Source organism: Lissotriton vulgaris, chromosome 5, assembly GCF_964263255.1.
Source record: "Lissotriton vulgaris chromosome 5, aLisVul1.2, whole genome shotgun sequence".
Taxonomy (NCBI): Eukaryota; Metazoa; Chordata; class Amphibia; order Caudata; family Salamandridae; genus Lissotriton; species Lissotriton vulgaris.
The window spans coordinates 1,058,028,650-1,058,053,272 of NC_141693.1; the positions used below are offsets into that span (position 1 = coordinate 1,058,028,650).

General features: G+C 46.7%; 1 protein-coding gene across 1 annotated transcript in view; it reads right to left on the reverse strand.

Annotated features, from left to right (window-relative positions):
• Positions 1–797: 797 nt before the first annotated feature.
• The window catches only part of PCGF6 (polycomb group ring finger 6), a 305,170-nt gene continuing 281,344 nt past the window's right edge, over positions 798–24,623 (reverse strand). The window contains exon 10 of the mRNA XM_086922718.1: positions 798–2,508. Within this exon, the coding sequence (XP_086778844.1) occupies positions 2,452–2,508 (57 nt within the window). The 3' untranslated portion in view covers positions 798–2,451. The remainder of the gene's footprint in view (positions 2,509–24,623) is intronic.

Here is a 24,623-nt window from a genome sequence, read left to right on the forward strand (position 1 = left end):
ATGAATTATTATACTGTACTTGGCATATGACACTTTTGCAAAATTTGCGCAAACCCTACTTTGGAGGCTTTCCCCATTTTAATCTAAATTGTGTTGAATGTTGTCTATGTAATGTAATTGTTATACTGTGATTTTCCACATTTAATCTAATATTTTGAAATTGGGTGATCTTGCACATTCCGATCTAGGCATAGGACACTTTATAGCAAATTTACACAGTTCTGTGTATTGTAGCAGCCAAATTGCGTTCTTGCACATCTAGAATTTAGATCTTTAGCACACCACTTAAAGTAAAATTTGCACAGTCCCTGGTGGGCCATACATTTTTATCAAATGTTATTAAGTAATTGCGTACCGTTGTAATCAAGTCTGTGTAGGTTATCATTACAAAACTGTATACATTTTCTATCTTAATGCATTAGTTATCTTGAATTGATAATAGCATGATATATAGTTTAGCTTTAAGTTTATATGAGTCTGATTCATGAAAATGTGTTTATGATTGTATAGAAGAGGAGTACTGAAATATTTTAAATTTGAAGTTTTAATAATGTTGATATAATTGTTCAGCTTATATGGTTGTGTTATGCAAACCGAATAAAGCTTTTTGAACTGAACTGAACTGATTCAAAGCTGGGGCCAAATACCGCATCAGGAATGTCAGGAAATTAGAGAACAATTACTAAGTACTGGCAATGATTCCTGTAAATTCAAGGCTTCAAACGTTGGCCACAAAGAGTGAACAGAGATAGCTTAGAGGGAAAAAGATTTCAAATGATTTACTATTTAACAAATCGAAGCAATATAAAATTGTTTATTGCAACCAAAATATACCAAGGTATATTAAATTCAATTTCAAGGCGGCAGTTGTAATAAACATATTAACAAATAATGGAAATTCATTTTTATATTGAAGTTACATTAACCAGTTTTTTCAATAAAAATGTTGCACTTCGAGTGTAAACATAGCATGTCTTGTTATTAAACCAAATATTAAATTAACACAAACGTACATACACATATACAAAAGCCTTCAAACATACCCATTTTAACAAGAGTTCTAACAGAAGTTTATGAAATCTTTCTGAAGCCTAAGTAAAGTGTAAAATCTAAACAAAAACATTTCATCACAATGGAACAAGAATTAAAGTGTTGCTCTATTAAGGCAGTTATGATACGGAGATTGTTTCACTTTCTTTAGAGCGATTTACTTCAAACTTCGAAAAACACAAATCCCTACTTGTGGCTGGTGCTGGCATAGGATATAAAACTATTCCTGTCGATATGAAAAAATACACAGGATTGCAGATGGGTAAATATTACTCTGACATATACTTTCCTGAAATTCCTTAACCACAAGCAAGAATTTGAAGTTTGTACACAAACACCAAGAATGAATGTGTTCACCCGCCCTTTAGTCCTGATATTTTAACTCTACCAACCTGGGATGCCCTGTTTGATGCATTTAATAGAAAAGAAACACAAACCTACTCAATCAGTCAAATAATTAAACTTTGACCTGAAGACATTCAGGGGACTAATCTGAGGTCTGGTAAATTACCTGTTGTAACCATAGACCTTGAGCCTGTGTCTAGGTGTTCTTTTGGGCAAGTGGTTTTAAAACAAATACTGGCCTTAAGCCCCCAGACCCATTTCCAAATGTGGCTTTTTACTCTCTAATAACCAGGATGAGATGATTTTGAAATCAAACAAGAAAAAGGGTAACATAAAAAGAAATTGGAAGCCTCAGCACTAGGAGGCGGTAAGGTCTTCTCTGATAATGGATTATAGTTAATCAGAAATCCAAAAAGGAGTGGGAGTAGGGTTCAACAGGCTTACTTCTGGTGGCTATAATATATATTTACAATTGAGCAACCAGAAGTATACACAATTTTCAAAGTGATTGGAAGCAGATAGCCTGCCTCAAAACTCTGTGCAAACTTTCAAGATGAAGGTTGGACAGAAGAGAATACGCAGAACTAATTAATGCCTGCTGATTCGGAATTCAAGACTCGCTTTACAGCATATATAAGCATAAGCTACAACAGGTCACATCTCAAAAGCGAATATCATAAACATAAAATATCAAGCAAGTTACCAAAAGGAATATAGCTTATGTCTCTAGAACAGCACACTTCTTGGATGGACCTTCTAATATCACTTGTTTATGCAGTCATTAATGCTTTCACCAAGTTCAGATTGTTAAGACACAATATATATTTTTGTATGTTTGCTTTCCCTGAGACAGTCACCATTAAACTTGCTCTTTTCACAAATCCATCTTAGACATATACAAACACCAGTAATGAATGATAGTTTGCAGCTCCCCAGAAGCTGTTGAGTGGAATATTTGCTATCTGCAAAGAGTAGGACATATTCTGTGGGGTTCATTGGCGAGGCTCGAGTTGCTGTTCCGCTGGGGCTTTTTCCACTTTCTGACACTAAATCACTTCATGTCAATGACAATGGTGATAAAACAAGGCCGTAGTGAAGAACAAGCAGACCATCCTGAAAAGCACAAAAATGAAATAATGAGTATGTATATGGTATCCTCAGTCCCTTTATTAGGGTAAGGTGAGCTTACATTCAACAAGAAGATACTACAGAGAAGCTCTCTGGACAAACATTTTCTCCTGGTGGATTCTTACCTTACAAAATGCCTTGCCGAATGCGTAGACCAACAAACAGGTTGTACTCGTTAAAGCAAATGAGGTAAAACAAATACCTATACCTACACAGTTTCAATAACAAGCCAAACAGGCTGTTGCAACTGGAAGGATTGGATGGCATCTAGCCTAACACTAACATACGGGAGTCCCTACTACCGGGGCCAGAAGCAATGGGAACAATGTGGAAATCATGTGCAGAGAAAAAAAGCTGTGTTGATGGGTCCTATGGCGGTCTGGGGCAGGATTAGGCAGGGAAAAAACAGTTTCCAGCAGAGTGTCAATTTAATAGCAGCACAGACAGCCACTGGGATCACATACCAGCATCAATTTGAAGCCTAGTCATCTATTTTCAGAAAACTCACCAAGCATTTACCCAGGGTGAATAAAAATCACAACTGCCCCCCCCCCCCCAAGCTTCCCCTTCGAGTCAGACACCACAGTGCACCTCAGACCCTAAGGACGTATATACAAAGCTCAGATATACTATCAGAGCTAAGCCATCAGGATAGGGTCATATACTCTACTCTCTTCAGCAGAGTTTTCTAAAGTACACAGAAACTAGTCCGGTTTTTGATCCTTATTTTCTAAAGTTAGTTTTCCCCCACACATCAAGCCCGCTGCTGGCCCAGGCACACACAAGCAGTCTAGCTCACCAACATCAAGCACAGTGTTCTTACGTGCCCAGGGCTCTACAGTCCTGTAAAGTCGAAACCCTATCCTCCTTTTACAATGCAGTTGCCTGATAACGTGTGCGTGCCAGTATGTTACACGACAGTTAACCACGACATCCTCTTGCAGCGCCTCCTGGATACCGGAATATCTGACAAAGCCCTGGAGTGGTTCAGGTCCTACCTGAATGATAGATCCTTCCAGGTATATGAGGGCAATGTCACCTCCTCCAGTAAGCCTCTGGGATGTGGAGTCCCGCAGGGATCATCGTTGAGCCCGACGTTATTTAACGTCTACATAAGGCCATTGGCTGGGATCGTCTGTCCGTATGGCATTAAGATCATTACCTACGCGGACGATACTCAGCTGGTGGTCTCTCTGGCGCAGGAAGGGGGCTCCTTAGCGGGTGTGGATCTGGCAGGCTGCCTGGAGATGGTTAAGAGCTGGATGACCAAGTCTTGTCTCAAACTCAACGGAGACAAGACTGAGCTCATGCTCCTAGGTCGTCTCGCCCCATCTTCTATCGATACTCTTTGGCCATCCTGCTTAGGACCTGCCCCGGCACCTAAAGATACCATTAAGAGCCTTGGTATCTGGCTGGATAGGTCCTTGTCATTTGACCAGCAGGCAATAAGACTATCTGCCTGTAATGCCCTGAACGTCTCAGGATCGTTTTACAGACACGATAATGAGGACGCAACCACTTGTGTATAGTTCGTTATTTTAATGAAGGTATATATCTTACAATAAGTAATCAAAAGATATAGTCACTGGAATCCTCCAGTCTTTCTACGTTACCAACCCACAGCCCGGATGGTCCTAACCGTCCTCTGCAAATACGCCGGTCCCGGCGTATGCCAACAGAGGGCAGATAAGTAATGGCCGACAATGCCAATCGGTAGGCTGTGAGGGGCACGAAGAGTGAAGGGGAGAACCGAGGAGTCAGGGAAACACCCAGCCGGGGTCTCTACCTGAAGGGAGCAGCCGCTCAACCTCTTCCTCGTACTGCACCGGGACGCGAAGTCACCTCCTGGTGATGCGTCACTGATGCCCAAATCAAAGTAAGATAACGGAACCGAGAGCAGCCGCTCGATCGATCCTGTGGACTTCCTAGTCTGTAACGCGGCAAACACCTCCTGGTGTGCGTTACAGCTGGTAGTCCCTGTATCTCGGGTCGGGCTGGGAGCTACGGCTCCTACCAGCGCAAGTGTCAAGGCGCCTAGACTCAGCTGAGTCAAGGCGAAGCTCAATGGTTGTCCGGTAGAGCTTCCGGGTCAGAAACAGGTTACGCTTGGCAAGACACGGCCCAGGGAGTAACAACTCTGGGTTCCTCCTTTTATAGGGCGTGTTTCCTTGAGTTATGTAACGGCTCTCCCGTTTACATAACATTCTAGTCGCTAAGCATCCTGGGATTCGTAGTCCGTGTTTTCTGGTGCTGGTTACCCTTTCCTGATGGGAATTCTTGACAGTACATCCTCCCTCTCTCAGCGGCTCCCCACGGGACCAGCGCTGGAAGGAAACCGTTGATGAAACAACGAGTCCAAGCGCGGAGCATGGACCCCTTCAGCCGGTTCCCATGATTGCTCCTCCGGGCCATAGCCTTTCCAAGCCACCAGGTACCACAGCTTGCCCCTACGCCATTTGGACGCCAGTATGCCCGATACCTCATACTCCACCTCCGATTCCACACATATCGGCCTAGGTGTCGCAGACTGCTTGGAGGTTGCTGGTTTAATTAACAATACGTGAAAGACCGGATGTATCCGCAACGACTGGGGTAAACATACCTTCACGTTCACTGGACCAATACACTTGGAAATCCGATAGGGGCCCATAAACCTGGGATGGAACACACTGTTCTTACGAAATCGCATGTTTCTTGTGGATATCCAGACGAAGTCTCCAGTACGGTACAGTGGCCCTGGCCTTCTCTTCCTGTCAGCCGTAGCCTTGTACCTTTTCTTGGCTTCTATCAGAACAGCCTTTGAGCGCATCAATGCGCCCTTAATGCGTGCTACCCTGTCCGCCGTGGCGGGAATCCTGTCTTCTTTGAGAGGATGGAGAAATGGCAAGAACCTGGGATGCTGGCCATAGTTGCAGTAGAACGGAGATGACTGGGTGGAGCTGTGAGTGGCGTTGTTGTATGCTATCTCCGCTACCCATAGCAAGTCAACCCATTCCTCTTTACCCTGGTCCACAAAACATCGCAGATACTGCTTGAGCGTTTGGTTCAGGCGCTCGGTTTGGCCATCCGTTTGAGGGTGGTAGCTGGTGGACAGGGCGGTTTTGACGTGCAGCGCTGTGCACCATGTTTTCCAGAACTGCGCCGTGAATTGCGACCCCCGGTCTGACACTATCACCCCTGGCAATCCATGTAGTCGTACCACATTCTTCAGGAGTAGTGACGCCAATTCACCGGCTGTAGGGACTCTTTTGCAGGGGATGAAGTGTCCCATCTTCGTCAAATAGTCCACAACCACTAGGATCGCTGTCATCCCTTGGTCTACTGGTAGACCCACCACGAAGTCCAGTGATATGTTATCCCACGGTTTATCGGGGTCGGAAGTGGGCGGAGTAGCCCCTGGGGTCGGCCGTGGTCGGCCTTCATGGTAGCACACGTAGGACACGCCTGTCCCCACCTCCTGACATCCACTCTCATGGTGGGCCACCAGAAATGCCGCCCCATGCTAGCCATCGTTTTTTCGAAGCCCAAATGACCTGCACATGGAGAGTCATGGCACCAGACGAATGCTTGTTTCCTTAATCTAGGCGTGGGTATCAGCAGGCACCTGCCTTTCAGGGGTATCCCATCCTTCACCTGCCATTCTTTGTGACTGAGGAGCCACCTTTGCCATGCGAATGAACGGATCCCTCTCTGGATTCCCCTCAAGAACGTATCCGGCTGGATAACTCCTAATACCATCTGAGGGGGAATGATGGAATGTTCGGCAATAGGCATCGGCTCTTTAACAGCAGATTGGCGAGACAGGGCGTCTGCCTTCCGGTTTTCCGTCCCAGGCCGATACGTGATGTGGAAGTTGAACCCTGCAAAGAATATCATCCACCTCAACTGCCTGGGTGAAAGGTGTCTTGCGGCCGTCATGAACTGCAGGTTCCTATGGTCCGTATACACCGAAACCACATGCCTCGCCCCCATCAACCAATGCCTCCATTCTGTGAAGGCGTCCTTAATAGCGAGAAGCTCTTTCTCCGCTATGTGGTAGTTGCGTTCGGCGTCGTTAAGTTTACGGGACATGTACGCAACAGGATGAAGCACCCCTGTGTCCTGATTACGTTGGGACAGGATAGCCCCCAGCGCCACATCCGACGCGTCCGCTTCCACCACGTAGGGGAGATCCGGATCAGGGTGAGCCAACACCGGTGCCTTACTAAAGGCGCATTTCAGGGCCTCAAAGGCTGCGTTCGCTTCTGGGGACCAGATGAACTCCTTGGACTTCCTCAGCAGCTGTGTGATTGGGGCCACCATCCCTGAAAATCCATCTATAAACCGCCTGTAAAAGTTGGCGAAGCCAATGAAACTTTGGACGTCTTTCACTCCTTGAGGCACCGGCCACTCTTTCACTGCCTTGATTTTGCGTTCTGCCATCTCCTGTCCATCCGGACTTAGCATCACCCCGAGGAATTCCACAGATGTGACGTGGAAATCACACTTGCTGAGTTTGCAAAACAGCATATTCTCCCTCAGCTTTTGGAGTACTGTTTTGACGTGGTGTACGTGCTCCTCCACATTGGACGAATAGATGAGGATGTCATCTATATATACTACTACGTATATATCCAGCACCTCTCGAAATACCTCGTTCAGGAAGTACTGAAAGGCTGCCGGGGCGTTGCACAGGCCGAACGGCATGACGAGGTACTCGAAAAGACCGAACCTGGTTTTAAAGGCGGTCTTCCACTCGTCCCCGGCTCTCATGCGCACGAGATGGTATGCCCCCTTTAGATCCAACTTTGTGTAGATGCGAGCTTTCTTGACCTGCTCCAACAGAACACTGATGAGAGGCAAAGGGTACCGATTCTTGATGGTTATCGCATTTAACGCCCTAAAGTCCACACAGGCTCTCAGCTCCCCTTTGGTCTTTGGAATGAAGAAGAGTGGTGAGGCGGCCGGGGACTTGGACGGACGGATGAATCCTAGTATGAGGAGTTTATCCAGGTACCCCCGGAGATGCACGTTTTCTGGTTCCGTCAGGGCATACAGCCTGCCACTGGGAACGCTTGCCCCTGGCACCAGGTCGATCTGGCAGTCAAACAGTCTATGCGGCGGGAGTACCTCTGCCTTGACTTCATCGAAGACGTCCTCGAAACTGCGATAGTGTAGAGGGAGTGCCACATCTTTCTCAGCCGCTGTAGCCACCGTCTGTCTCCCGCTCTCTTCAGCGTCAGGTGATTCCGGTCGCATTCCACAATGCAGGGTGCAATATGGCGACGTCATGTCGATGCGATGCGTTGGCCAATCCACAGAGGGGTTATGCTTCTGTAGCCACGGCAATCCCAATATGACACCGTATTGGGGTGCTCTGATGCTGTTAAAATCAATTTGTTCCAAATGGTTCCTTCCATATCTCACCGGAAGGACCCCCGTGTGCTGCCCAATGGGCCCCGTCACCAATCGCCTCCCGTCTACGGCATAGACGTCTTCGGGTACAGCTTTGGGAAGAAGCACTAGCCCTAGCCTGCATGCCTCGTTGTAGTCCATAAACATGCCTGTGGCCCCTGAATCCACCATGGCTACCACGGGTATCCACTGGTCGTGCACTCCCACGTGCACCGTGAGAAATAGATGTCGTTGTCCTTTCGTGACCGAGTTGGAAAGTGAAGGGATGGCTGCGTGACTCCGAGATGCCCCTTCATTGGTCTGGGAATCCTCTAGTTTTCCGCTGGTACATCCACCACGGCTGTTACCGACCGGTTGGCCCGATAACGTGATGTCTTCGGTTTGGCAGGGCATTCACGTACGTAGTGGCCTTTTTTGCCACAATATAGGCACAATCCTTGTTTACGGCGTGACTCTTTCTCCGTGGCTGTGAGACTCGCTCGTATTGTGCTAATGTCCATGGGTTCTCCCTTGGATGCGGTGGAGGTTTCGGGACTTCCCACCGTCACATACGATGGAAGGGCTCTTCCTTTTCTCCCATGATCCCCCTTTCTTTCGTTTAGCCTATGTTCCAACCGTAATACCAGGTTGATAAGGCCTTCACATGTCTTGGGTTGAGGGTCAATATGAGCCACGGCATCCTTGAGCTCATCGCACAGCCCTTGATGAAAGAGCGCCGTTTGTTTAGCAACAGGCCACTTGGTTTCCGCAACCAACCTACGGAACGCGTTGAGATATTGTACCAGGTCGTTGGATCCCTGTCTCAACTCGAGCATTTCACGGTCCGCCGTGTACGAGTCTGCCCTTCGATCGAATACCTTCAGGAATTCTTCGCAGAAAGCACCCCAGTCACATAAGATGGGGTCGTCCCTGCTCACCAGAGGTACGGCCCACTGTGCCGCATTTCCAGCCAAATAGGAAATAAGGAAAGCCACCCGGGCCTGACTCGTGGGGAACGCCTTTAGTTTGCAAGATAGATGTAGCGCCACTTGTGTGAGGAATACCTGCACCGTGTTGGGGTCCCCACTGTATCTCTCTGGTGTTGCCAAGGGTATGGCAACCGGCATCTCCACCACTACCGCAGGGTTTTGGTTCGTGAGGGAGATGCTGGGCGTGAGCGGGTCCAACTGTATAGCATCCAGTCTGGCTTTTACATCGGCAGTTTCTTGCCTAGAGGCTGCCAATTCAACTTGCACGGCCGCTAAAGCAGCCAGCACGTCATCAAGGGTTGCCATGTCTGTTATCGACCAGGAGACAGTTAGTGTTTGTAGAGGTCGGATATTTTGTAACACCCTGAACGTCTCAGGATCGTTTTACAGACACGATAATGAGGACGCAACCACTTGTGTATAGTTAGTTATTTTAATGAAGGTATATATCTTACAATAAGTAATCAAAAGATATAGTCACTGGAATCCTCCAGTCTTTCTACGTTACCAACCCACAGCCCGGATGGTCCTAACCGTCCTCTGCAAATACGCCGGTCCCGGCGTATGCCAACAGAGGGCAGATAAGTAATGGCCGACAATGCCAATCGGTAGGCTGTGAGGGGCACGAAGAGTGAAGGGGAGAACCGAGGAGTCAGGGAAACACCCAGCCGGGGTCTCTACCTGAAGGGAGCAGCCGCTCAACCTCTTCCTCGTACTGCACCGGGACGCGAAGTCACCTCCTGGTGATGCGTCACCGATGCCCAAATCAAAGTAAGATAACGGAACCGAGAGCAGCCGCTCGATCGATCCTGTGGACTTCCTAGTCTGTAACGCGGCAAACACCTCCCGGTGTGCGTTACAGCTGGTGGTCCCTGTATCTCGGGTCGGGCTGGGAGCTACGGCTCCTACCAGTGCAAGTGTCAAGGCGCCTAGACTCAGCCGAGTCAAGGCGAAGCTCAATGGTTGTCCGGTAGAGCTTCCGGGTCAGAAACAGGTTACGCTTGGCAAGACACGGCCCAGGGAGTAACGACTCGACCTACCTCCGTTCTTGCCTGACTGGAGTACCACTCCGGAACGCTGCTCTTCACGAAGCAGGTATGTCGATGGAAACATAATATCCAACAGTGTTCTTCCTCCGGGTTCCTCCTTTTATAGGGCGTGTTTCCTTGAGTTATGCAACGGCTCTCCCGTTTACATAACATTCTAGTCGCTAAGCATCCTGGGATTCGTAGTCCGTGTTTTCTGGTGCTGGTTACCCTTTCCTGACGGGAATTCTTGACACTGCCATCTGTTTCGGCATCCTCAGAGTCATCAGAAAGATCCTCCCTCTACTCCCCTTTGAAGCAAGAAAGACCGTGGTTCTGGGCCTGATCCAATCACGGTAGGATTTCGGGAATGCTTTATACCTGGGAGCCCCTGACTTCACTCTGCGCAAATTGCAGTTGATACAAAATTGCTCAGCACGGACCCTTTTACAAATTCCCCGCAGATCATCAGTAAAGTCCGGCCTAAGGAGACTGCACTGGCTCCCCGTTAGGGAAAGAGTCAACTTTAAATCACTCTGTATTGCACATCAGGCCTTTTGGTCTGTAGGCCCAGTAATCAATCTTCCTCTCATTACACCCTATCATCCTGCCAGACAGCTGCGTTCAACCGCTGCTAACCTGGCTATTGTTCCGAAAATAAAGAAATCAAGATCGGGAGGCCGCTCTTTTTCATATAATGTGGCCAAGCTGTGGAATGCTCTTCCCCAGCATCTAAGGTCCAACCCCGATCTCAGCTCTTTTCGCAAACAGCTGAAAACGCTCCTGTTCATTAATTAGTAGTTGGGTAGATCTTCTTCCCTCCAGCAACTAAGCCTCAGTTGGTAATCTCAGCGCTTGGACGCCTCAGGGCAGCTATGTGCGCTTTATAAAACTCAACTCACTCACTCACACTCCCTCTGACATCTATTCCTTGCTTGCCCCAGCCTTGATCTAGAACCAGTTTACCCTAAATGCACCGGACCCTTTAACAAGAATGGGGATAAACAGGCATCGGAAGAATAAATGCAGCAATGCGGAAGAGTTACTGTGGCAGAAATTGCCAGTAACATATGGCACAATTTACTGGGTGATCCATTGCAGCCTGGTCTTCCGCAAACCTGGTGAAAGTCACAGCAGTTAGGAACCCCAGCCCTACCACAAGTCACTATGACTTGGTCATGGGCAGCATCCAAAGAAGCTCCAAACTTAGCAATACAGAAGTGAACATTTGTTGTTAAGGTTTCTATGGCTATAAAAATTAAAGTGGACCGTCACCCAAGCATAACAGAACAGGATGACTATACCATAAGTGAGCACCAGGTACAATGAACGAAGCTCAGTTACAGGAAATGTACAGCCATCCACTTTGCCTGACTAGTTAAGGGTGAAAGAACCATGGCTACTGCGATTGCAAAGCCACTTGGTATACCCGATTGAGAGTCAATGAAGCATGGCCACTGAAATGTACAGCCCCATGTATGCCTGACCAGTTGAAAGCCACCATTAGTGGAGGTGCCACCAGTGAGCATGGACCAAGAGAGGAGCAATAAGCGCAAAGCGAAAGTTGCCAGAAATAAAAGGTTACCCAGCAAAGAGGTATGAAACAGCTAGTCATGAGCATTTACTGGGATAAAGATTTAAAGGTCTCATTTTGAATGTAGAGCACAAAGTGAATTAAAACATGTAGCTGGTAAATTAGAGCACCTAATAAACTGCACCTTTATTCTTTCAAACAAATTGGTGTAGTCTCCTTACTGGGAACTAGGTGGGTGACTGCTTTGGAGTACGACTGCCAAGAAGAACTATGCAGACCAGGGCCGTAGCCGAGTGTCCCACGGGAGTCCACCTCCAGCCTCTTAATGAAGATTTTAAAAAGTGGCTTCTAAGAGAGTGGGGAGAAATCCATAACCCTATTTCTGACCTCAACAAGAACAGCCTCCCTCAACCTGGACATACATGGTCTGCTATTTAAACCTTGATGCTCCCCAGGAACTATTTGTTCCTGTAAAAATGGTATAGGAATTTTTTTGCATTAACCCCTCCCACGCTTGTGACGGAACCGTTCTATTGAGCGGGCAGGGCCGTGACGGAACCATTCCGTCACAAGCACAGCTCACCCGAGGGGCGTGACGGAGCGGTTCCGTCACCAGCGCGGGAGCGCCGCGCCCCCCCCCCCCCCGCCCCTTAGCACTGCGGCGGAATAGCCGCCGCAGTGAAAGGGTTAATATTATTTATGCATTAGTAATGATTTGCAGGATATAGATCTGTACTCAAATTTACATGTATACACTTATCTGATGTTATTGCCTTTCAAACGATTTTGCTATGACCTGTTAAAGTGTATTTTTCGGTCTTATGCAAACTAGACCTTACTTAGGCCTCCACACCATCTTGTTCAAAATGGATGTCTCACTCTGCATGGTCACTGTTAATTATTTTTGCTGCACGCAGCCAAGCAAAGCTATGTGTGTTAATTCCCGGATGACGTTGTTCTCAAAAGATTTTCTAAGATATACTCAGTATTGTATTTTCTCAAGGTTTCGTCTGCATGCTTGTTGTGTTGTATTGCATTAATTCACAATAGTTGACTGTTGCTTTGTAACAACTTTGTTCTGCCATCTCTGGATGACATTAGCAAATAGTGGGCTGATTCATTATTTATTTAGTGTGGTAGTACTTGGGTAGTATGCTCTGATTTGCGGAAATTGTATTTTTCCTATACAAATCCTCACATTTTCGAGCGAAGATAGACTTTTCCGATGCTACTCAGAGATGCTGTCCCATTTCATACTGATTTTGCTGCTCAATGGGACTTGGAATTTTTTTTGATTTAGCTTACTATTCTGTATTGCCCTAATGCTGAGTGTCTTTATGGCAATGACTTTATGCAGAAGCACTTTACATTTCTTTATTACACCTTTGACTTTTGCAATAAATCTTTCTAAAATGAGTAATTTCGCCATACAAATATCTTATTAAGACTGATCTTACTTATTTAGCCATAGTTTTAATCAAAAAAGGTTACTGCAGTTTGGAGGAAACGACCCTGGATAGAGTTAATAGGAAGAGAGATGTGGATCTGCCCCATAGCGGGCTGTTCCCAAGGGAGTCTACCTTCAGACTCTTAAAGGAGATAAAGAAGGTGGTCTTCTAAAAGGTTAGATTGGAACCCAACATCTAAATTTTCTGTGTGAACAAGGACAGCCTCACTTAACCCTGGACATAATTGGCGTGCTATTTAAACCTTGGTGCTCAACAGGAACTCGGATGTCCCAGTGACAATGGCAGCATATGTGCCTCTCACCCTGGTGAAAAAAATTAAATTACAATTTCCAAGAATACAAACAAAGTATATAACAGCTTAATAATATTTTTTCATCATTGCTGCCGCAATTTACAAGGTGATCCATTGTGTGCCCCAAGACCAGCAGGAAGGTGCAGCAGTTAATAACCTCGCTCATATCACAGGTCACAAAGCTTCGACCGCAGGCAGAACCTAAAAGTACTTGAAAGTCAGCAATCAGGTAGAGGATGTTGACATGTAGTAGCAATGCAGCTAAACAATTCCAGAAGTGGGCAGCTCCCAGAAGTAAATGTACAGAAGGAGTTTATCGGAAGCGGGACCCACTCGGAAGAAAGAACAAAGCACAACTGTCCGAAGTGCACAGCCAACTCTAAAGCTTGATTTCTTTAATTTGAAAAAAGCACGGGTACCTGAAGTGCACCGACACAGGGAGTGCTAATTGACTGAAAGCTGATTGGTAACAACTGACTGTATGAGGAATGGGTGTAGGTAAAGGATACTGGAAGCACTCGATAACAAGCATTTACAATGCAATGGTCTCAGCATTTTTAAAGTTTGAGCTATTGGCATTGCTCATGACATTATTTTTAAAAACATAAATAAATGACATTGTTATTTACAATGCCAATAGCGGGGCAGGAGAGCAAGCACAAGCAACGAGGGGGCAGGACAGCAAGCACAAGCAACGAGGGGGGGCAGGACAGCAAGCACAAGCAACGAGGGGGGGCAGGGGAGCAAGCACAAGCAACAAGGGGGCAGGACAGCAAGCACAAGCAACGAGGGGGGAGGACAGCAAGCACGAGCAACGAGGGGGGGAGGATAGCAAGCACAAGCAACGAGGGGGGGCAGGACAGCAAGCACGAGCAACGGGGGCAGGGGAGCAAGCACAAGCAACGAGGGGGGAGGACAGCAAGCACGAGCAACAGGGGGCAGGGGAGCAAGCACAAGCAATGAGGGGGAGGACAGCAAGCACGAGCAACGAGGGGGGCAGGACAGCAAGGGGGGCAGGACAGCGAGCACAAGCAACCCTTGTTCTATGGTTCAATGGTGCAGGCGCAGAAAAAGAGAAAAACATCTCCATTTGTAGATATGGCCCTGTCACGCACTTCGACGCATTGCAGCGCAGTAAGTTTGGTTGCGGCATTTTGTGACATATTCGTGAATCTGTTCCATAGTCTTTTGCTAACGTGACTTCACACAACAAGGCCCATCAACTTCTACCTGAATGACTAGCTTGAGCTATAGAGGAACAAATAAAACAAACGCATAGTGCATATTCTCATGTCAGCAGGCCACCACGAAGCCTGTTCACTCCATACTTCTGGCAAACTGAGCTGAAAGTGCCGCTGTTCCTGCTCCACTATATAAAATAATAATAATACAAAAAAAAACATAAAACGAGTTCTCGAGGGAGGTGCCTAGCTAAATGACAGCTTTGTTGAGGAGGCCGCGAACGCACGTTAAGCTGGGGTCATGGCACTGGAAATGACCAAGGGGGAATTCACGGCTGAACGAATTAAAGAAAAGAAAGCAATCCGCGCTGAACAAGGCCGTGCAGTGTGTGATATATGTAACCATAGTTTAGCTCGCAGGCCTCCCCCCTACCTTTCCCTCGACGAAGAGCGAACTTGACGTGTTACCGCAACACGTGTTCTTTGCAGAGCCTCGAGGGGCCACGGCAGGGCGGGCTTTCCTCGCTTGGCCTCGCCACGACTTTCTGCTAGTGGTACTCGGCGCTGTCCTGCAGCCCGGGCCCCCTTCCGTCCTCGGGCACGGGAGCCACGCACTCTAACGTAATCAATGAAAGTTGTGCACAGTTGTGCCATTTTTGCCTGTAATTAAATTAACTTCCAGGAAAATTACGTGAATGAGGTACTTTGGGGCAGTTCGAATAAAACTAAATGAGACGGCAAACCCCATGTTAAAAAAAAATAATCACTCGACACACCAGCAAGTGGACTATGTCATGGAGAACAAGATTTACGTTGGACTGACATATCCACAACACTAGTCCATATTATGCAGAAAGGCGAAAGCCCTCAAGGCACAATGCTTCAGCGTCTTTGTGCAAGCTTGTCTCCAGCAGGGTGAGCAGAGACAAGACCATGTTTCTCTGAGGCGAGGCAGGAATGCCTTGGAGAAACCAGCGTCTTTTTCAGATTCGGGGACGTGGCTTTCGTTCTCTCCTCTTCCCATTGGCTGGAAGGTAAAATTCCAGTCAATGGTAAGAGGAGAGAAAATAAACAAGAAAGAAGCAAAAAAAGACGCCCCCGAATCTGAAAAAGACGGGGCTTAAAGGGAGTGACGCCCTTCTCCTCCAATGGCTGGCCTCCGTTTAGGAAGCCAGCCAATGGAGAAGAGGGGTGGGTTAATGCCCCCATACTAAGTAACAATAAATCTCTTACCGAGACTGCGCAAGCGCAGCCTACGGTCCTCGACTGAAAAAGGGTATGAGACCGCTACATAGGAACGTTTACTGGGGTACACTTTGAATGTCGAGCACAACGTGAATTAATAAGTGCTTGCAAGTTGAAGCAGCCAATAAATTGAAGCCTTTGCTCTTCCATACTGGTGTGGTCTCACTTATTGGGATACGGGTGGGAGACTGAGCTGGAAACCACAGCGGAGGGCCCTACTGCTCCAGCTACAGGTTATGAAATCCAATTAACTTCCAACATCCGATGGTGCATTCCCCTTATCATGGCAGATTACACACAAGATGTTAACTCCCAGAGGGTAGTATAGCAGAGAAAACAACCAGAGGACAAACCAAAATAAAACTAAGATAGTGATATCTGGCCGCACGGTAATCAAAAAATGTCTCTTTAGACTGGAGGGAGCGAACCTGGATAGAGTTAATAGCTACAAAAAAAGGGGTGTCTGGTTTAGGAGGCGAAGCAGTTATGGGACCCACCAAGCAGCACTAAAGAAGGCTGCACTGGCCCTCTACAACCCTTCATCCAGCTATTTAATACGATGACAGGACCGAACACAGGAGCAATGTTGCGAGCCGTCACTAGCAAAATAATGCCCACTGTTACCAACAGACTGATGTCTTTTGTTGGGAAGCTCTTTAAATGGTTGGAGTCAACACATGCCGAACATACAGACTCCTCTCCCATCTGCCCGACAGTACATCACAGGCGCGACTGGAATTTAATTTAACATATCAATCACGTGCCCTACAATCCGCATTTGTGTCCTACTGTTCGAAGATTAGAAATGCACAGTCAGAATTCTGTTTTAAATGCTGTAGCATGTCACAAATTGTAATGGTTTTAATTAACCGAACAATAAAGAAATTTACTTTACAGTCAAACCCTTAAAAACAATATTGTAGCTATGCATAACCAACGAAATTGCCCCTTGGAGAATGTATCTGCGTGAAACTTTGAACTGCTTGCACTTTGAGGACATATGGAACAAAGGGCTTCCAAACTCTCAGGCAGGAAAATTGGAAAGAGAATAAAATCAAAACACAAGCAAAGCTGCTATCTTATTAAGACGAAAAGCTAAACGTTAATGCGGGGAGCGACATCTGTATGATCCAACCCTCCTACGAATTCCAGAAAACACAGAAATGTGTGGACTTACTGCTACGTCTAAAGCAAAAAAAGGTCATTGCCTTCAGTTCTGTGTAGTATGTGGTAAGTGTATCTTTAATTCATTATTATTTTCCTATGAATGTATTGTTGTAACCTTTCAAATACATGCCGTTCCATGTTCTATGCCTGAGTTGGAATGGAATGCAGCTGCGACTGCAGACCGTGAGTTTCCTCTGACAGCTGTTCCCTCCAGACGTGTTCTTTACGGATTAAAGATATTTCTTCAACTTACTTCTGAATTCATTATTGAAGATACTACATTCTGCTTCGTTTCACTACGAGGCCATTGCTATGGTAGACGTTACAAAGAGACTGCGGCTTTTATGGCATGGCAAATGAATCGCTTACATATATAATCTACACTTGTGAGGCCCTGATCGCTTTAAGAATCTGTCTCTGACCTATCTCATAAAACTGTACATACGATGTTGTTGAGATGCAATCATAGCCTGTTTATATGGAATAAACACACTATTAACTGGTCGCTTTCTTAAACACGTCGTTCATTTTCAAAAAAGTTTGCGATTCCTAATGTAGGTACAGTGTTTACATTTTCTAATAATTTTAATTAATCGTACAATAAATGTATTCAGTCATTCATTCCTATAAGGAATTTTCTTAACCACTTACTACATCTGACCCGAGTTTTCATAACCTTCCATAAGCTTGATTTTAGCTGCGTCGGTTTTACGCAAACGGGGCTAATCCAATGATCAGGCTGCTGGTTTACACCGAAGCAAGGGGTCCATTTTGAGTGCTGAAACGCTGCAGCTCAGGTGCGCGTGGACCGTGGACCGTTGACGTCAACGCGCTAACATAGAAAGGAGGGAGAATGCATGCTCTGGCATGTTACCAGCAGATGAGCCATCTGCTCTGTGTAGCAGGGTACGAATGTTCTCTTTATTTGAATCTTACACACAACATTCCAGTTTCTCGAGGCTGCTCTGAAAGCAGCTTTATAAGCACATTTGATCTGTCATGATGTGCTGACAGGATAGGATTCAATAAACTGTTGCAGGTTTGGTTTCATGCTCACCTTCGCTACAAGATTCTAGCATGCAAAGAAGTTAGCTTTCCAGAACTAATAATCCTTTGTGAATGCGCGATATCTGTCAGCAGGTCATATGACTTCTACAGAAAACGGTAAACGATGAAAGGAAAGATTGGCCGTTTGAGTTAGCATTTCAGGTTGTGCACTGTCTGACTGCAGAGCGGCTGAGGTGGGACTGGTGAAATTCCGGCAGGGTGGGTCAGTGGCATTACTTTTGCAGCAATGTGCACCACTCATACATTTAGCTGGTGTGTTATGGCACGATTACTGAGATGTGCGGGTGGAATCACTAGTCTTTTAGTACCCTGTTATGGAGGATTGCCAAGTTGCACTTGTTTTTCCAATTTCTGTTCCACCAAGCTGTCGGATTCACAGGATGGCTCAGGAACGAGTAGTCTGGTTTGCCCTCTGCAGTTTGCCAATCTGACATGGTACAATACAGGCCCAGACCACGTGCACTGGTCAGACCAGAGGCCTGGCATTTGAAGGTCTCAGTGCTGCTACAGGCAAGGGGTGAGAATTATGGGTTACTAGAGGTGTCCCGAGGGGTTAACAATCTGGCAGATGCAAACAGAGCATCATTGAGGAAGTGGGATTCTCGCTTACCAAGCGCTTTACAAATGCTCACTCCAAGGGCATTATGCTTATGATATCACCAGTACTGTGTTTTCTGGTGAGTGTTTACATCCTGGAAGGTATGGTCCCAAGAGTAAACATGTATCTTCATTTTGTGTCGTATCATAAATTCGCAATTGCAATTTCTATTTTTATTAGGATTTGGAACTCCCAAGAGTTCCACATAAAAATGTACAAGAAAAACTCCAATATACCAAATCATACAGAGCTTAATAATAAAAAATACATACAAAGACCTAACAGTTACAGATTTCATTGTACAGTACACAATTCATAACAGCAGTAGACACACTCCACACACAAGAAAAATACAAGCTGTATAAAGTGTAAGTGCGCAAATATAAAACCAATTGCACAACATACAATGCTAACTAAATCCGTGCAAATTGGATTACACAATTAAATACTCAACTGTACAGTTCAAAGAGCCTAACATTCTACATATATGCAAGGAATGTAGCCTAAAGGGGACCATGTTGAACATACCATACATTCCCAATATTTATCCATACATGCAGTTTGTAAATAAACTCAACAAAGGCCTCTTCTCCCCTCTGCATTAGTCTTTGTTCAAGGTTACATGGCCCGATGCCCCAGGCACCGAGACTACATGCGCATAACCCCAGTGCCCGCCCTGCAGCCCAGTGCTCTGCTCCTTTCACAGCAGGCAGGAACAGTGCAACCGAGAGAGCTCATGCAAAATGCAAACGGAGAATGAAAAGCTGCCTGGCAGTGCACTAAAGCATCCCTCGAGAGATGAAGAACACTCTGCTCATGTTAATACAGTGCTTTTAATGTGACAGGCGCGCTCACCGAAAACCACAACGCATTTGATTAGGAGGTGGCAGCCCTGTAACATTCCTGCAGCCTGGGAGACAAACCGTCAGTGAGAAAATGGGCTCTCTCATGAGCAATTCTTCAAACTCCATATGTTTATTACTGCAGATCTGCAGGCTGTATACAGGTGCCCATTGACACACAACAGACATAAAGGGGTCAATACACACAGATCCCACAGACCCACTGCATAAACATGCACAAGGGGAAGCCCATGCATATTCCGACAACACAGGCACAAATGCAGTCCCTGACAATACCCAGGAACAAATGCAAACGATTGCAAGACTAATGGTTGGATGCTGAGAAGAAGCCATGGTTTATAATTAATGCTGCGGTGATTCAACTTTAACCTTTAGTCGCTCTACACAGAAAAGAGTCCATGCGGGGGAAGGAGTGTAGGGTCAGTTATTGGAAGAATTCATTTAGACCGGGTGATGGAACACCCGAGTGTTTATGCCCAAAGAACCCTTGCCGTCTAGTGTTTAGAAAGCAGCACCAGCCCCTGCCATTTTGGCAACATGGACAAAAGCATCAGCTATATTCTGCTGCAGAAGGTCGTGGTGCTGCATATCAAGGCTGCGTAGTCTTGATTCACCCTCAAACATCGTTAATCCAGAGACTCTCGGCTCCCAAAACTCACTCCTCCACTTTCTTTTTAGTCACTGCTTACTCCCTTTGTCACAATAATAACTAGTGCCCAAAAATGAGTGCCAGTTCGCGCTAACTACAACCACTGGCTGAAAACCGCATCGCTGCTGCCGATTTTTGCGCTGTGCGGCTTTTTTCTAAAAGCCGCGTTACATGACGAGCTCAGCTCGTCATCAGCACACGCCACCCGTGGCTGATGACAAGCTGAGCTCGTCATCAGCAGCGAAGGGGTTACTGACAAAATGGCTAAAACACAGTGACAAAGCTAACAGCTCTTGCAGAGGAGAGACCTATTGGCTTTGCCAAGGTTGGATTTCTTTAGTGGTGAACTCCACCCACGCCCATAAGAACAACTCGGCAAGACGAAGCCTTTCACTAGATATCTCAGGCCCCCTTGCTTTATGGGCATCTATGGGTATGGTGTACTGCAGGAGGGTTCTCTCTGCCTGAAGCTGCTCCACCCTCCTGTCTTCAGGGGCCTAACATTCATCTGAAGCAGGGGCTTGCTAATGTTTTCACTTCTTAAGCCATGTGAAGTTTTAGCAAGTGCAATAGTGCTATTTGCTTCTATGTTTGTGCATAAATGCCTTAATTTATCATTATGCTTACGATAAGGGGGAAGCATTGTGTTTTGTTTGATGTTCTGGGCAGTAAATGGATGGTTCAAAAGTGTGCTTGTTTATTACATTGTTAATCTTGATGGGGAAGATAAAACCAAGACAGTCAAAGGCCAAAATAACTCTGACAGAATCTTGTGTGGGTTTGAGGGAGGGAGAGGAGGCACCACATGGCATACGAACGGATATTTTGCGCCATACCGGTAACGCTGAGTTAAGACAAAATTCTGTCTAATGTATATTGAACAATATCACCCTTGACCACATATGCACGGCATGCTCGCCATGCAGCCTGGATACCGGGATTTCACCTCAAAATCTAGACACAAAAGTGCCTTTTTTTCACAGCTCGCTCAAGAATGGTCACCGGGTTACTTTGAAGGACAGTATTTACACATTTAGTAAAGAAGGGTATTGGATCGGAAGAAATGCAGAAGGTGGGCTGGGGGATAAGAATGCCAATCAAAGGCAAATACTCACGCCCGTCAGCGGCCCATCACGTCACCTATTCCACTTGAATGTTTTTAGGTTTCGCCTGGCCGTAGCACTGCGAAGCAGTGCTCCGCCCAGGAAAAATTTTTTGTTTACAGTATGGGGGACTTGAATCCGCCCCTTCTTCCATTGGCTAGCTCCATAAATGGAGGCTAGCCATTGGAAGACAGAGGCGTCCGTCATTCACCGAGGCGATTCGTGGGCGTTCCGGCAATGTTTTTCTCATCCTGCCCCTTTTAGTACGTCATGCGGCGGTGGGCGGGGTTTATTTTTTGGGTCGTTGAGGTTTCTTTTCATCATTCCGCAGCCGACCGCCGCCAGAGGAAGTCCAGGTCCAGGTGAGTGCTTTCCGTGTGCCCGTTCGTTCCCGCACCCGCCTCCCGCTGTCCGTCTTCCCGTTCCTGCCCCCCCTCCCGCTGTTCGGGTCCCCGTTCCCATCCCGCTGTCCGTGTGCCTGCCCGCCCCCTCCCACTGTCCGTGTGCCTCCTGCTGTCCGTATGCCTGCCCGCCCCTCCCGTGTGCCTGTAGTACAGAATGCAGTGAATTTGAGCCCTCTATGATAACACCCTGTGTTGCCTGACTACAGCACATCGAAGTGTGTGCTATATTGCACATGTGTTCATACAACTTCTGACTTCACCCTGTCCCTCACCGCTAATATCTACAACCCATGGCCCTGAACAACATCATCCAGTGCCTTGATGTACAGCACCAGGCGCTGCCATGAGGCACGCCACGAGGCACGCCACTCAGTGTTCCTCAGAGGCGCATCATCAAGTGCTCCCCTGAGGTAGATTCAGTGGTTAATTTGTACCAGTGTGTGGCGGTGGGGCTCGCCGGCATGGGGACTAGGATTCCTTTTACAATCCTCCCCCTGACAAAAACACACACCGCTGCTTTTCGACAGCCCATTAGTTTTGTGTAAACAGTGCAAGACTGGCGCTGTTTACACAACACTAATTGTCTGTCTCTTATGGCAGCGTGAGACGCGAGATGAGAAGTAACGAGAAAGAGAGTGTGCCTGTGTGTGAGTCGGGGGGTTTATATGCGGCGGGTAGTTAGCATCGGCTGTATTTTAAAACAGACTTTGAAACTGACCCTGTCTTTCAATTGCTTAACTCTACAGGCAGAGACAATATTTCTTTGTTGACAACGTATGCGAGAATTATTTGGGTAATTGGAATCAGTGATGCGTTCTCTGTTACATTTTGCCCTTTAACTTCATGGTGTGTGGCATATGTTGCCTTTCTCGTACCCGTGTCTTCTCTCAGGCGTTTTGTTTCAGAGGTTATGTTTTTCATGCGAGCGCATACGGTGAGTGAGTTTCTTTAAGTGTGGGTTTGTACTCAGGAGTGGATTAGTGTTCATGACAGCAGCACTGCGCGCTCTGGGGGGAGGCTGGAGGCAGCGCGAGATTCTGACAGGGCCAGTCACTGTCTTAAATGTGCTCTTACTACGTGCTCATCCTATCCATGGCCTCTGCAGAGCGGTAGCCAGGCATGCGCCAGTTGAAGTTCCAATTCTATGGGGAAATCTGTTGAGGAATTACCTAACTTTTAAAATATGGAAAGGGCAAATGGAAACATTCTCTAGGCGGTACGGACCACTACTTTGTTGGAAACTGGCTCCCTTGCTTTGATTGTTCACAGCCTGGCTTGGTATTCTCAGTGCAGTCAGTGGCAGTAGTGAACGTGCTGGCATCGTATAGAGTGCCTTTGGGGATGCTAATTGTTTCAAGGAAGCAAGAAAATGTCTTGGGGCTCTGGTGCAGATCCGCATATGTGGCCTTATTGCAATACACCAGGACGTTGTTGATAAACATAACAAATAAATAACACAAAATTACAACCATAATCTTAAATTGCAGTCCAGCAGTGGCTACTAATGATGGCTGCCAATTAGATTTCATCTGCAATTTAGTGCCCACTTTGATGTTGGCTGATATCAATGACTTCAAAGCCCAGCACTTAGGTGGACACAGCCTCTCTTGAAGCATACAACAGGTTGAATCCCGGGTGAAGTTGTGCATGCATTGATCTGCTCACCCCATCCTATGGTTGTTGTACTGGTTTACTTGTGAAGCCCAGTGCTTATTCAAATGGATCCACTTCACTGTAAGAAACTTGCCTGCCACCAGTTACATCTTTGACAAGCTTAGTGTCTCAGAAGACATCTGTGACTTGCACAGCTGAGCAAGACATCCTCTTAAAAGCCTTGTACTTCCTTAATGGGCAACCCATGTCGGAAATGCACTACCACAAAAGGTTTGTAAAGTATGGTTTCAGGAAGGAATATGCTACTTACCAGTATGCATCTGTTCTTGGCATGAAGGGCTGCTGACATTCATATCTGTGCATAGATCGCCGCCTAGTGTTGGGTCCGGATGATTGCACATTGTTGTCCTGGAAGAGTCTTCGAAGTACCACGAGATAGGTGGCTCCTCCCCTGAACTAAAGTGCGCATGGGCATCCTCTCCATCCCCAGATTGTTTTTCTCCATTGTGGCAGAGATGGAGTGTAATACTGAAAGTGATGACCATGCCTGAAAATGCTTCTGAGAGCTGCAGCTGCGACAGGCACCGGGGAGGAGGGCGGGCGATATGAATGTCAGCAGCCCTTCATGCCAAGAACAGATGCATACTGGTAAGTAACATATTCCGTTCGAGGCATGAGGGCTGCTGAATTCATATCTGTGCATAGAATAAATAGCAGTTTCCTCCTTACTTGCGGGTGCCCGTGCCAGCTGCAGCAGTCTGAAAGAGAGTCCTGAGAACAGCCTGACCTACAGCAGCTTGCTGTTTGGAGTGTACATCTACGCAGTAGTGTTTGGTAAATGTATGTATAGTGGTCCATGTGGCTGCTCCACATATGTCCTCTAGAGGAATATTACCCAGGAAAGCCATGGAGGCCCCCAATTTGCGTGTGGAATGCGCTCTAGGGGGAACTGTTAGTGTGCGTTTAGCTTTCTGATAACAGATCTGGATACATTTAACAATCCACCTGGCTATACCTGACTTGGAGATAGGGTTGCCTTTATGTTGTGGAGAGAATGCAACGAATAGCTGTTTAGTCTTTCGAAAGTCTTTTGTCCTGTCGATGTAATACAGGAGAGCTCTTTTGACATCTAAGGTGTGCAGTGCTCTGTGTGCCACCGAATCTGGGTTAGGAAAGAAAACGGGCAGTTCTATATTTTGATTGATGTGGAACTGCGAAACCACTTTTGGCATGAATTTAGGGTTGGTGCGAAGCACCACTCTATTCGCATGGATTTGCAGGTAGGGTTCCTGAATTGTGAGGGCTTGCAGCTCACTGACCCTCCGCAGGGATGTAATAGCTATGAGGAAGGCCACCTTCCAGGTGAGGAACTGTATGTCACAGGAATGGAGTGGCTCAAAGGGTGGCCCCATGAGTCTGGTGAGAACGATATTTAAGTTCCAGACTGGTGAAGGGGGGTGTCTGGGAGGGATCACTCTTTTAAGCCCTTCCAAAAAGGCTTTAATGGCAGGCACCCTAAAAACGGA